The sequence below is a fragment of the Triticum dicoccoides genome, chromosome 2B, assembly GCF_002162155.2.
Source record: "Triticum dicoccoides isolate Atlit2015 ecotype Zavitan chromosome 2B, WEW_v2.0, whole genome shotgun sequence".
NCBI lineage: Eukaryota > Viridiplantae > Streptophyta > Magnoliopsida > Poales > Poaceae > Triticum > Triticum dicoccoides.
The window spans coordinates 531,042,406-531,056,613 of NC_041383.1; the positions used below are offsets into that span (position 1 = coordinate 531,042,406).

General features: G+C 44.1%; 2 protein-coding genes across 2 annotated transcripts; one reads left to right on the plus strand and one right to left on the minus strand.

Moving 5' to 3' along the window:
* The first annotated feature begins 1,988 nt into the window (after positions 1-1,988).
* LOC119364664 (uncharacterized membrane protein At3g27390-like) lies at positions 1,989-6,523 on the plus strand. Its single transcript, XM_037630153.1, has 10 exons — positions 1,989-2,655; positions 3,602-3,710; positions 3,805-3,997; positions 4,096-4,232; positions 4,437-4,725; positions 4,830-4,936; positions 5,021-5,174; positions 5,447-5,645; positions 5,734-5,974; positions 6,060-6,523. The coding sequence occupies exons 1-10, from the start codon at positions 2,556-2,558 to the stop codon at positions 6,307-6,309; spliced, it is 1,779 nt and encodes a 592-aa protein (XP_037486050.1). The 5' UTR covers positions 1,989-2,555; the 3' UTR covers positions 6,310-6,523.
* Positions 6,524-6,589: 66 nt separating this feature from the next.
* LOC119364663 lies at positions 6,590-12,890 on the minus strand. The gene is made up of 6 exons (XM_037630152.1): positions 12,691-12,890; positions 12,535-12,602; positions 11,728-11,971; positions 7,633-11,286; positions 7,295-7,355; positions 6,590-7,005 (listed from the first exon to the last, which is right to left on the minus strand). The coding sequence occupies exons 1-6, from the start codon at positions 12,839-12,841 to the stop codon at positions 6,873-6,875; spliced, it is 4,311 nt and encodes a 1,436-aa protein (XP_037486049.1). The 5' UTR covers positions 12,842-12,890; the 3' UTR covers positions 6,590-6,872.
* Between the last annotated feature and the right edge of the window lie 1,318 nt (positions 12,891-14,208).

Below are 14,208 nucleotides of genomic sequence, written 5' to 3' on the forward strand. Positions count from 1 at the left end.
CGGTTAATACAATTATAGCATGAATAATAAACATTTATCATGATGTAAGGAAATATAAAATAACAACTTTATTATTGCCTCTAGGGCATATTTCCTTCAAACGCGTGGTCATTAGATGTGCAAGGTGACATCTCCTTCTTGGCGCACATTCAGATTGCCAATCTCTGACATGTGATCACTACAGTATCGCGCAATGAGGAGCGGGCCGACCAGTTCACATGGCCAGCAGACGCGACCGGGGCCTACACGGCCAAGTCGGTGTACCAAAGGCTCTGCTTGGGCCTTACCAGATCACCCACGGCGTCGGGCATATGGAGGAGTTGGGCACCGCTGCGGTGCAAAATTTTCGTGTGGCTCACGGTGCAGGTTATGGACTTCTGACAGGCGAGCGCAACACGGGTTACAAGATCAACCTTCCCCTTGCTTCATGTGCCTACAAGAGGAGGATAATGTCGACCACATACTCGTTCGATGCGTCTATGCTAGGGAGGTTTGGCATCGATCCTTCGACATCCTGCAGGTGAACATCGACCCTCCGACTCACTCGAGTACATTTCAAGATTGGTGGCTACAGCAGAGGAGAAACCTCACCGGCAAGGCCGTCCGCGGGTTCGACTCCTTCATCATAGGGACGGCTTGGGCGTTGTGGAAGCAAAGAAACACGAGGGTGTTCAACTGAGCACACCAACAAAAAACTCATATCCAGCTAGTCGAGTAGGTATTCCAAGAGATCAAGGAATGGAGGCTTGTTGGTTTCGGTGTTGGAGGCCTAGACCCTTTTGTGAGAGAGTGATCTAGGTGTCTCTGTCTGTCTGGCGTGGTGTGGGTGGGTTGCCATTTGGGATGTTCGCATCCCTACTTGGCCTCTTGTAATTATACTCTAGTTACGGCACGCCTTTGACGTACTCTCAAAAAAAAATACTCCCTCCGTTCCTAAATATTTGTCTTTCTAGAGATTTCAACAAATGACTACATACGGAGTAAAATGAGTGAATCTACACTCTAAAATATGTCTATATACATCCGTATGTGGTATCTATTTGAAATCTCTAAAAAGACAAATATTTAGGAACGGATGGAGTACATCTTCAAACTCTATTCTTCTTTCTTAATGAAGTGGCGCGCAAGTCTCATGCGCATTCTGGAAAACAAAATGGAGGGGAGAATGCATACAAGGTTGGACGAGGAACGAAGCAATGCAGAAACTTACTTCCTTTTTAAGGAGGAGAATCCCTCAGATGAATAGCCTGCTTAGTTTAGTAGTACCAAAAAAATTGACTTGTGACTACCTATTTATCTTGCCATGCTCTCAAAACCTGTTGGTTTTCTTTTGGCAAGTTTTAAGGTGCCCAAATGTTAGGACGTCGAACGCTGGCGAGTCAACTCTCGGCTGCCAAACAGGCATGCTCGCTCGAAATCACTACGATCACAGAACTGAAGTCACCGGTAATTTCCCTAGATCTGTGACAGCATCAGCGCGTGGGGACCCGCTAGAGGACCCTAGTCCACACGTCGCCCTCGCTGGGCAGGAAAAGGCAAAGAGTCCACATGTCATCAGTACGTACCTGATGAACCGTGTCACCCAGGTAAACGGTCGGTGTTAACGCCTCCCGTCGGTCTCACGCCCCGCGCGTCCGGAGCCGTTGCCTTCCCCTTCCGCCTGCGCCGCGCACCGCAAACCCCCTCCCCCTCCACGGCAACCGCAGCCGAAAAAGCTCCCACTAAACAAGAAGCAGAGCACGAGGCTTCCACTTCCAGGACGCAATCTACATCCCTTCTTCCTCCTCCTGCACCCGCACCCCACCCAAAAGGAAGCAAGAATCTGCGCCTGCACCACAGTCCCTCCTTTCCCCCTCCTCCCCACCTCCCCGGAGCCCGCCCAGCATCGGATCCTTCGCCCCCCGGGGCGGTTTCTGAAGCCAGCCGAGCCAGCCCAGTCCCACCACCAATGGGCGCCGTGGCGGTTCCTTTCGCTGCTCGTTTTCTGGTGTAACCACTCCGGCCCCGGCCCCGACCATCTATCCCATCTCCCTGCGCTTTTGCGTCGGCAAGGCTCCCCTCCAACTCCAACCAAGCTTTCCAACGGCACGGGCTTGTCTCCCGCCGGAGGGAGGGCCCACTGCCCCTGTCGTCTTGCTGGCGCTGGCACTCTAGTCCTTCCTAGGTTGTCCCTCCCTGCATCGTCTTGGGGTGGTCCGAATCTTCAGTCAGGTCCGTCCGTGCTTGCCTGGTCCTTGATTTATTTTTACTCCCTTCCTTTTCTGCCGAGATGTCGTTGTTGCTCTCCGGTTTGAATGAGAAATTCGTCCCCGGTTGTTGAAAACAAGGCATCAAGGTATTCTAGCCTTGCTTGTGTTTGGGGTTTCGCTCGTTGCTTCCCAACTGTCCAAGGTTTTGCCAAGTTTTGGGTGACCAAGGATTCCTGGTGAGGAGGATTCTGGTTCTCCTGAAACTCCTTGGTGCTCCGAATTTGGGGTGTTTTGGAGTCTTGGCCTCCTCGGGCTCCTGCTTCTTGGTTGGTCCGACTCCGACCAAGGCTCAAGAAGAAGTTGCCAATGGAGCCGCCTAGTAGCAGCAGGTTCTGGGCTTCTCTCTGGACCTTCATCAAGTTCCTGCCCTACTTCTGCGGCCTCTTCATCCTTGGGCTCATTAAAGGTGACATCCTGGTCTCTCTACTCTGTTGCTTCTTTTAGTGTGCAAGTCTGATCTGTCATGTGTGAGTAAAATGGAATGGTCCTATGTGCCTGTACATTTGCTTGCCTTGTATGCCAGCCTCTTGATTTCTCTGCTGCTTGTGTAGATGCCTGATAGGCTGGTACTTCTCCTTTCTTGGAGCACTTAATTAGGCCCAGCTAAAACTGTTGCTCACTATGTTGTTCCAGCTTTAGTTATGCTATATGACCAGATTGTGACCTGGCTTGAGTTATTAGCTTTGAAAAGTAGTTGTTGGTTTAACTGATGGACTGGTGTCATTTCAGTTTACTCTGTTCGTTATTGGATAACAGTGTCTATGTTTTAATAATTATCAAATAACCCTTTATGGACAGACAGTATGCACTTTCACCCATAAGGCTATATGGGATCTTTTACATATGCTTCAACCTAAAAAATCTTTCACCCATAAGGCTATATGGGATCTTTTACATATGCTTCAACCTAAAAAATCTTGTGGTTTCTTGCACAAAAATATCTCGTGCTTGTTTTGTCAGAACTAGCATCAATTGGAAACTAGTCTCAGAAAATGTTCTCTTTGTCTCGTCTATAGAAGTATTTAGTATGTATTGCGTCCATGTTTTTTTTGTTTTTTTACGAATGAAACCACGAAGTGTTCAGTACATATTTGACCTTGTGGATCTGTTGTATTTTTCGAAAGCTTTCAGTTCAATTATGTCGGCTGTTGATGTGTGAATGCAAGTTCACACATGGATTTGCAAATGAGTGACAAAGTTTCATGGGGATCAATGTATGTAAAATCTGAAAGTGCAACGATGTTATGTGCTTAAATACTTCTATTTGTGTTGTTAGTTCATCTTTGTTTGATTTTTCTACATATTTAAACTATGTATCGTGTCCCCTCACTTCATATAATCAACTCTAACAGGTGTTCTGCTATGCCCTTGGGCATGCCTTATTATGGCAATCGGAATATCTGCACTAATTCTTGGGTTATGGCCTATGCATCTGATTTGGACATACTACTGCATCATCAGGTACAGTGTCTATATTCTGCAGTTTCACCCTTAGCAAGCACATTAATATGCGTCCAAATACTCATATTATGTGTCTTCTTTTTCTCAAAGGCAGAACCAGAATGGTTGGACCTGTAGTAAAGCTTCTACTTCTTGTTGCTGCCACTGTGATCATGTTCTTATGGTTGATAGTTGGCATCCCGGGAAGCGTTTTGGCTGGATTATTATATGGCTTTCTAGCACCAATAATGGCCACATTCGATGCAGTTGGAGAAGGCAAAGAAAATACATTTGTTCATTGCTTTGTGGTAAATTTTCTTTTCTGGAAACATGCCATTCCTTTGTATTTATGCCCCTCCTGTTTTGTTAGAACATATTTTACATGTCTACCATCTCAAAACTGCAGGATGGAACTTGGAGCACTATTACTGGGAGTTGTACAGTGGTCAGGGATTTGAAAGACATGCTTTTCCACTCCTATTTTTCAATTATGGATGACCTTCGATTTCAGACACCTCCTGGTGGAAAGCCATATGAGATAAGGTTTGCTTCCTGTTTGTGTCTAGTACTAGCTTTTAACTTATATGACCTTCATCACATATGCAAACTAGCACCTTTTATGGTTGACTTCATAGCCGAGAGAAATGAGCCCTAGATGCAGTGCTATGTATTTAGGCAGCACATCTCTTTTTGTTCTTCCTTGAAGAATTATGAACTATAAATATTGAGTACAAATATCTCCTGCAGATTGCTTGATATTCCCGGGGCGTTGTTGTCTGCTGCTTGTGGACTCATACTGGATGTAATAATGTTCACACTAATTGCCATCTACAAGTGCCCTGTGATGCTTTTCAAAGGGTGGAAACGACTGATTCAGGATTTGATTGGGAGAGAAGGACCTTTTCTGGAGACAGCATGTGTGCCATTCGCAGGTCTTGCTATTCTTCTCTGGCCATTTGCGGTACTAGGGGCTGTTCTTGCATCTATCCTCTCCAGTATTCCTTTAGGCCTGTTTGGTGCAGTTGTAGCTTACCAGGTATGGCAACTTGTACTTACACAAATTATCATCTAGTGGCAAATGCTAGGCAATATCCTTTTTCTTGTTGAAGTCATGGAGCCTTGCTCATGTTGATTTCTCAGGAATCCTCTGTAGTCATGGGACTCTCTTATGCTGTCTCATCTGTGTCCATCTTTGATGAGTACACGAATGATGTACTTGACATGGCACCGGGATCTTGCTTTCCAAGGTATAATCATAAACCATATTGCATGCCTTTGGATCAAATCATAAATAACTTGAGGTTTCTTGTACTGACATTTGAACTCTCTAGGTTGAAATATCGGAAACAGAAAAATGAAGATTCTTCACATGGTGGTCACCTATCTAAGCCAGGCTCATTCGACAAGGAGAACCAAGAAGGAAAGAAACCTCTAAACCGTGTTACATCATTTAAGAACAGCATGGATGAGTTCAATCCATTCAAGGTTATCTTTTCTTGCTAATACATCAGTACTCCCTCCTTACGTCATTTAAAGTTAGTACAAAGTTGAGACACTTATTTTGGGGCGGGGGGAGTAGATCACAATGCTTCTGCGTCTTGTGACCAGCTTCACTTTCTGTACAGTCCAATAGGAATAGCACATGTTGGGAATAGGTTATCCAATTTTGTAAATGTCATTATCTACTGCTTTCTATTCCTTGATAATATTTGAACTTACAGAATCGGGGCATATAACCGATTGTAGCTGTTATGCAGATGCTGGACCACTTATTTGCTGAATGCAAGCGGCAGGGAGAGGTTTTGGTGAACGAAGGAGTGATAACAATGAAAGACATCCAAGAAACGAAGTCAGGCAAAGTTGGCAGTGGGGTTCTTAACGTTGGATTACCGGCATATGTAATCCTTAATGCCCTCCTTCGGTCTGCAAAATCTAACTCTAATGGCCTAATCTTGAGTAAGTTCACATAAAAACTTTCTTGTTACACCACTACCAGAAGGGTGTTATGATTACCTTAGCCTGACCTGATTTGGAACATATTCAGGTGATGGTGCTGAGATTACATCTGATAATAGGCCTAAAAGCACTCTCTTTGACTGGTTCTTCGACCCTCTTATGATCATCAAGGAACAAATTAAAGCCGAGAATTTCACAGAAGAAGAGGAAGAATACCTCAAAATGCGAGTCCTGATGGTTGGTGAGCCCAGTAACCTCAAGGGCACTCTTCCTCATGTGCCATCACTGAATGAGCGGAAAAAAGCAGAAATCGACGCATTTGCTCGAAGGTACCGCCCTGCTCATTCTTTCATTTTGGTCAACACTATCACTGATATTTGCTAAACCGCCTGCTCTTTCTCTGTATCATCAAAGATTGCAAGGAATCACAAAGTCGATATCGAGATATCCTACATCCAAGCGCCGTTTCGATGTTCTTGTGAAGTCTCTGTTGTCGGAGCTCGAGAGGACGATGGGTGGCAGCTTGCCTGCCAATGGATCCCAAGCGTTAAGGTTGAGAGGCGGTATTGCCCGAATGCTTAGCCAGAAATCCGTTGGGAAGACGGCAAACATCACGGATGAAGATCCAGAAGCGCAAGTAACAAGGAAGGCTCGCACCCCGTGATAGCCGAGTCTTTGGCTGTGTATTGTGTACGTAGTTGACAAGCTAGTGAGAGACCAGCTCTGTAAAAATGTGTAAAAGAGAAACAGCTTGAGCGTTCTTAGGTGTAGCTTGAGTTGTTGCAAGTTTTGTTGTGTAATTTGCTGCTATTGGTTTTTGCAGACTACATTTATGAGAAATCTTGCAAGGTCTCGCTACTATGTTAGCGTTTGAACTACCACGTGACATGTGATAAGCAATCCAAACTACTACAAAAAATGTAAACATTTGAACTTGTCTCTGATATCACGAGGAGAAATTGCATTAAACAAAGCTTGACTGTGAATTTGTTACCGGCTAATTTGTTCCACAAACTTCGTCAACTCATCCACAGGCAACAACAGGACACCAAAATAGCCACGGTAAAAAGGACAATTGACGAATTTTGAGGACAGTCACGACCACAAACTCAATACATCTGGAGGTGTGAACTTCACTTTAACATGTTCAGCAGCTAAATCCACAAATGCGCAAAAAAAAACTGGGAATTGCGTGAGACTCGCGTTGATTTAAGCACCAGGTCCGATTCAGCCCCAAAGACTGTCTGGAGGCTGGCTATCAGGCACCTCGGTGTCCTCCAGCAGCTCGGTTGGTTTCAGCCTCGCCTTCTTGTAGCTACTGGAGCCTCGGAGGACAGAGTTGATGTCACTCCTCTGTGACCTGAACAAATGGGATCAAAGCAACTCAGGTCTCAGCAAGCTTCAACGTTGTAGACCAGGAAAAGGCGAAAATCGGACTATGTTCATCTAGTCAAGCAGTTTTATCCAAAATGTTACCGTGCATGCATCTACGCCCAGTGGGGATACAAGACGGCTACAACATAGCTACCATAGTACATTAATGTGCACCCTGCTCGCTTGTTCACATTTGCAGTGTGCTAAACTAGTTCGTCTAGTCAAGCAGTTCTATCCAAACTAGTTATTTTTAATATACAGATTCAAGAACTTACAACGATGCAATGCCTTCATCATCAGGTACGTCGCTTCCCTCCCAGGCCGTGGATGAAATTCCTGTTGAATGCACATCAGTTAGCCAATTTCCACTAGTGGACATATCATCAGATGCAAAGTCAGTGTATTGTGTGCCATTCTGGAGATACACTGAATACTGAAAAGGGAAATTTATCAAAGCAAAGCAAGAATTTTGGAATGAGTTCACCACGGCAGAGGAACACATAAAAGATAAGAAGCAGTTATATTCAGTAAGTAAATAAATGCATAACAAGTGCAAATGCAATCCAGCATAAAGTTGGCCAGCTAGTACCTATTCCATGTTACATGTTCCTACCTGAGTCAGCAGATGTGGATGAATCATCTGATGAGTTTTCCACGCCAGCCTTTTCATCCATGGTGTTCAATAGTTCATCAGAGTCTTCACTTATGGTGTCACTGAAAATTGCGCTAGCGCCTCTCTTACTGGTATCCTTCTTGGATTTGTCATTGAGCTGTTCATATTTTTTTCTTGGAACTTTCCGAACTGCTACTCTAAATCGGTTAACAGCTGGTGTGCCATAAGTGCTTTCATTTGATGCTTGTGGGCTCATGGGACTGCTCTGAACAACATTGCTTACAACCTTAGGATTTCCATTTGCCCTCCCATCAATAGACCCGTCATGTTTTCTATTCTTACCATGATGCTTTGTCTGAGAAGTAGAGTTCATTTGTTCTTTGCCCATGGGTGCATGGTCCTTCTCAATGGGCAAATCAGTCTGATTGTCAGCACCAACCTTGCTTTGGCGGGGCTTCTTTTCAAGAGTGCTATCACGTGTGGCATCTTCTTTTTCCTGTTGCAGCATACTATTATTCTGAGTAATTTTATCCTTCTTCTCTTTTGCATTGCCCCGATCCATTCTTCCTTTCTGCGGTGCAGAAGTATCAGTATCTTGATTACCACCATCTGCATTTTGAGACTCGGGTTTGACTAAATCCTGTTTTCTTTTGCTCTTCTTTTTCTCCTTGGTTTTCCTCACATTACCATCTTCTCTGTTAATGTTTTCTGCTTCGGTCTCCTGTTGCGGCATACTATTATTCTTGGTAATTTTATCACTGTTCTCTTTTGCATTGCCCTGTTCTATTCTTCCCTTCTGCACAACAGAATGCAGCAAATTTTGCGAACAATTATCAGTGTCTTCATTATTACCAATAGGGTTTTCGGACTCGGGTTTGACCAAATCCTGCTTTCTTTTGCTCTTCTTTTTCTCCTTGGCCTTTTCCACATTACCATCTTCTCTGTTCGTGTTTTCTGCTGAAACAGATGGCACACCCACATTGCCAGTATCAAAATGATCAGCTACACTAGTTTTATCTGTATGAAGATGGGATTCTGGCAGATCATTTGGTTCAATAATACCAGCACGTTGAGACTGCATATCTGGTTTTCTTTTGCTTTTCTTTTTGCCCTTAACTTCCTTTATAGTAGTTTCATCATTGTTTTCTGCAGAAACAGATGGGCCATTCATCCCACTGGGGCTAAAATGGTCCAAGAAATTAATTTTGCCATTTTCAGAACGAATCGCTGCAGGATCATTTGGTTCAACAGCACCAGCAGAACCTTTAGGAATAGCTGCTCCCTCCAGAGCACTGGAGTTCATCAAATCTGCAACAGAACCTTGTTCCAAAGCAGTATCCTGACTCTGAAGTTCGGTCTTGGAAGATTTCTTCCTTCCCTTTCGAGCATTAGGCTTATCACGTGTGATAATTGTGCCATCTTTATGAACTACTGATGGTTCTGTTGGAGCTCCTACTATATTTTTGTCATTATGAGTCCCACCATCAGTTACATATTTTTCCTGGTCATCCTTTATGAACTGATTATCTTGTCCATGTGTAGGATGATTTATTTCCTGTATTGTAGGAGTCTGAGTCTTCAAAGACTTTTTGCTTTTCTGCCGTAGTACTTGACAAGTACTTGCAGGAGCATCAATTGAAGAACCTTCCAGAAGCAATTCCTCTTTGGTGTCATTTCCTCCTTCCAAGTCCTCTGTGGGAACCTGTCTGACTTGCACACCCAAAGACTGAATATCTTTACTGCTATCAGTAGAGACATGCTTTAATGAAGTCTTCTTTCTCTGACGCTTACTGGATTTGGTTCTGCCATCAGCTGGCACTACTGTATTCTCAGTCAAAACATCATTAAGATCATCAGACTGATTATCTGCTGGATATTTCGGAGGTAAGGCTGCACTAACAACACCTTCAGTATGTTCCTTTACTGGATCTCCACTTAAGTTGTCTGTGCATCCTAAATCTGCCAATACCTCATTAATCACATTGGTTGCTGCTACATCCGCGGTTCCATCAAGCTTCCTGCAATCACTACCCGTTGCTTCTCCTATAGTGCCTTGTGTTGTTTGCTCTGCATTTAGGGGATCATCACTTGTATGTTGTGCCGAGCTTCCACCTGTAGTGAGTCCAGATGATTTTGTCAAAGGATCATCCTTTGAAGACTCCAAGCGGAGTTTTCTCTTCTTTTTACGCTTCCCATCACCAGTTGGATTTTCTGTTACAGTAGAATCCCCTTGATTCACCTTGCTTGGTTCATTTACAGTCTCCACCTGAGCATTTGCAATGGAGCCAGATGGTTTTGTCATACATTGAGTAGTAGGACCATCCTTTGAAGACTCCGAGTGGCGCCTTTTCTTCTTCTTCAGCTTTCCATCACCATCTGAATTTTCTATGACATTAAAATCCCCTCGCTGCACATTACTTGCGATGTGCCGCTTATAAGGGTCATCTAAGATCTCCCCCTGAGTAGACACTATATCTGATTTGGCTGATTTCTCGCTATACCCAGACTGGTCTTTTGCTTCAGCAGTATCCATGGAAGATAGGCCAACAGAGCTAACCTTATTTGATTCCTGGCAATTCTTCTCATGAGAAATATTACCGGTTGTATCTGCCATATCCAAGACATTCTCGCTTTTACTTCCTTTCTCCATGTTGCTTACCTCAACTGCTCTTTCATCATGATATTCATCATTGATTCCTTCTGCAATTGTTTCTTCACGAGCTACAACTTTGCAAGTGGAATTACTGGTCTCTCCAACTGCCTGATTTCCAGATCCTTCATGTACAATATCGATGTTACTTTTGTCAGCAACTAGATCAGTAGTTGCCTGAGCATCAGTACCCAACTGGCTTCCACTACTGAGTTGTGATGATGGAAGATGCATGTCAGATGGTCTGACCATTGCTTTGTCTCTGCTAGTCATTTCAACATTATCTGCACCATCACCTTGTTGCCCTTGGTTTTCATGAAGCAGGCCTCCATCTAACGCTTTTGGTTCCTCCACTGTTCCAGCTGATGGTTTTGTTATTTCCTGGGAAGAAACATCTTTGGGAGAGACTGACTGATGTTTTTTCCTTTTCTTATTCTTTCCAGGAATGATTGGATTTTCAGGCTGGATTAGATCCTCTTGTGCATTTCCATGTGATTCTTGCTGAAAAGAATTGCTTGGAATTACCCCAAGAGAATTAGTGTTTGTTTCCAACGAAGGCTTATCCAAGCTATTCACATCCCTGGTTTTGTAATCATTAGTTTCTCTAACAGGATCTACAGCTGACGTGTTAACAGAATCAGCCCTTCTAGCCCTTTTGCGCTCCTTTTCCTGAGAGGGATCATCCAGTGCATGAAGTTCTCCCACTGTTCCTTCCCTTATCCCCGCTTGTTTGTCACCAGAAACAACACCAAGATCATGGTCTTCGACACTATGCAGAAGGTTTTCCTTTCGTGCGAGAAACTCCTCTCCAACCAGGGCCACATTGCTTTGATTTGAAAATCTACTGACATTTGCCACAGAATTTGTTTGTACATCAGTAGCCAGGCTTACTGCTGCATCCTTCTTTGTTTCCGTATTCGGATGTGACGAGGATGACAGCTGCACATCATTTGGCACTGCATCATGTGCATGAACATTAAGCAATGCTGCAGCCTCCTCACTACCTACAAAAGCACATGAACTATTAGATTTTAAAATAACTCAGCATAAACCATATGAAGGGAAATCAACAATATTAGCAGGTTCAACCTCATGACTCAACAGACGATACAACTACGGACAGCATAATTTTTACAACTTACATGCATACTCACAAGAGGTTAATCATATGCATGAGAAAGAACATTCTGACTCGAGCATGTCAAAGAAATCCACAGCCTCCACTGAGTGAGAAGGAGCTGTAGGTTGACCATACACAGGAGATTTGATACAAAGGTTCGGTTCAGAAACACAAAAAACTTGAATGATCAATTCAACTGAATAGCTAACCTCATATCCAGAATAAGACATTAACCAACAATAAGCAAACTACAAAACAGTAGCAATGCTAACTTGACACAACAATTAATACAATTCAAATGCCACAGTGGATGCTAACTCAATACCTTCCAGCATTTGAGGATTTACACCACCTGATATTGTTGCAGGCAACTCCATAAGACATTTGTCCATATCAACTCCAAGACAACCTCTACTTGATCTCCCTCTATCCTCATCTCTGCAGTAGTGTGAGTCCGTCGCAACTGCTGCCATCTTGACATGCAGAAAGCACCCAGCTTTGACTTTGGAAAATGCACTCCTCACTGCCATCGAATCAGAGAGGTGGTACATTGCACCCTTACGTAGCACCTGGCGGAAATACTAACACATTTAGAAACTTGCATTACCCTTTGAGGGTCTCCAGATTGCACATGCTAACTGTATGGAGTTTCGGAAGTACATGCCATTCAGTCCAGGACTACGAGGGGGGAAATGAGTTGCCTGACTATCAGAATCAAGATATACATCTTTGAAGAATCACAATTCATGTACATATTCAATGAACTTTGTAAATTTTGATAGCCATCTATTGCATTTTTTCAAAGAAACCAGAATTGTTAGTTGGCTCAATCTCCATTAGGCGTTTGAAGAACCATACACACTAATTCGGAGGCAGGGTTTATTGAGGTTTGGGGGTTTGGAGGCACTATGCTCCCAGCTGATGAGACGCCAATTAAGTAAAACGTGCCCATATTAAAGCATCTGATCACCTAACAAAATACTGGAAAACCTACACCGAAACGTCCATACACGAGACAAACTACATGTCAAAATACACGAAATCTAAGAGACCATGAGGAGCTTACTACTCTAACATCCAGATAAAAAAATCATGTAAAAACATGGAAAGGATCAAAGCCGTAAACTAGAACCTGGAAGGACTTGACGGCGACGGGGCCGAGGTCGGGGAAGGCGGCGGCGTGCTCCACGGCCACTTGCGCTGCGGGGAAGCAAACAGGCGAATCAGATAAAGTTCTCCCGGTTTGGGTTTGATAGGAGGAGGGGAGGGGAGGCGACGAGAGGCGTACACTTGAGGCGGCGGATGGTGGAGTCCGCGGCGACGTTGAGGGCGAGGTGCGTGCCAAGGTCGGTGTCGAGGAACAGGGACAGGTGGGCGCCTCCGTCGGCGGAGCGCGCCTGCAGCGGCGGCGGTGACGGCGACGACCGCGGGCCGGCCATTGCTGGGGTGCGGCCGCCGCCAGCAAGAGAGGGGAGGAGAGGGGTTTGGCAGAGAGAGACGAGAAGTGGCGTATTTTGAGGATGCGCTTTAGGTTATAGGCCAACCATTTCGAAATTACTGGAGATTTTTTAGGAAGGGCGCGCATGGCCAAAATAAAGAGGCGGAAATTTTCTTTCTTTTTTTAAGAATAAAGAGGCAGATTTGGTTCTACAGTACAAAGCATTTGTCCTTTTTCACAAGAAGGTCCTTTCTATTACACCACAAAGAGTTTCCTCTCGTTTAACTCCGAATTTACATTTGAAGAGGACCACATGTATTAACTACAAAGAGATAATACTATGTACAAACTATGACATGCTTATATAAGGTGTACTCGCCAAAAAAAACTTATATAAGGTGGAGCTTGCAGAAAAAATGAATATGTGAAAAAGGATTTCTTGCCAACTACTAGTAGCATGTTGCCATTGATTGATGTTTTCTTTTTTGAACATGGGATATTTCATCGATCTAGCAGCAGCGTACATATACAACCGTGCATTGCAACATAGGACCATCTGCAAAAACAGTTGTATTGAGACAATTCTCATTGCTAGAAGCTAAACATCTGAAACATGAACATCTATTTTGAATCTTTAGTGTTAGCTTGGCCTAGTGATGTGCTCGATAATTCTGACTCCTATGAATGTGGTAGATCCCGAAAGCATTGAAGGCTGAAGAAGTTGCCATTTGGGATAGTTGCGGCCTGATGGTCCAGCGACCCGGAGTGACGAAGAGATTTTGAATGTTGCCGCCTTCGCCAATGCTGCATTGTCCGTCAGGAAAGTGGCCCACTGAAGCTGAAGCAAACCTGCAGCGCAAGCATCAAACTGAAAGCTTCGGTCTGGATGGCAAAAGCCACTAGTGGAGAGATAGCCGAGATACGAAGTTGAGCATGTCCAGTCGCCTCCCAACCGCATGAATATACCTAATCCAATAGGTGTCGGTTGGCCATCCGAACTACAAAACCAAGAGGGATCCGAGAATATAATAGGACCTGTAAAATTAGAGATATCCCTAACTGTGCTTTCTGGATGTGGTACACTATGAAGGGAGGCATGATCCTCCTGGACTCACACAACATGCTCCATGTGTAATTGGGTATTAACTTCTATAATACTGACATGGGAAGGGACTGAAAGCTCAAGTTTTGTTCCTTGCAAATTCGCCACTGCGGCCACGTAAACATGGGAAGGACTACAAGATTTCCTGCAAAAAGTCAAGTCATTTTGAGCTTTCCAAATACACCACAGAAAGTGAAGAGAGAGTTTACATTTATCTATGGATGTTGAGAAGAAAGCAAGCCCTATATCATGTGAGGAATTGTACC

Bases quoted from the DNA above. Each gene is read 5' to 3' on its own strand.
- LOC119364664 (XM_037630153.1), top strand. From the start codon at position 2,556: ATGGAGCCGCCTAGTAGCAGCAGGTTCTGGGCTTCTCTCTGGACCTTC. The intron at 3,711-3,804 runs GTACAGTGTCTA...TCTCAAAGGCAG, and splicing joins ACATACTACTGCATCATCAG to AACCAGAATGGTTGGACCTG. The intron at 4,726-4,829 runs GTATGGCAACTT...TTGATTTCTCAG, and splicing joins GTGCAGTTGTAGCTTACCAG to GAATCCTCTGTAGTCATGGG.
- LOC119364663 (XM_037630152.1), bottom strand. From the start codon at position 12,841: ATGGCCGGCCCGCGGTCGTCGCCGTCACCGCCGCCGCTGCAGGCGCGC. The intron at 7,356-7,632 runs GTAGGAACATGT...TGCATTCAACAG, and splicing joins ATCCACATCTGCTGACTCAG to GAATTTCATCCACGGCCTGG. The intron at 7,006-7,294 runs GTAAGTTCTTGA...CCATTTGTTCAG, and splicing joins GATGAAGGCATTGCATCGTT to GTCACAGAGGAGTGACATCA.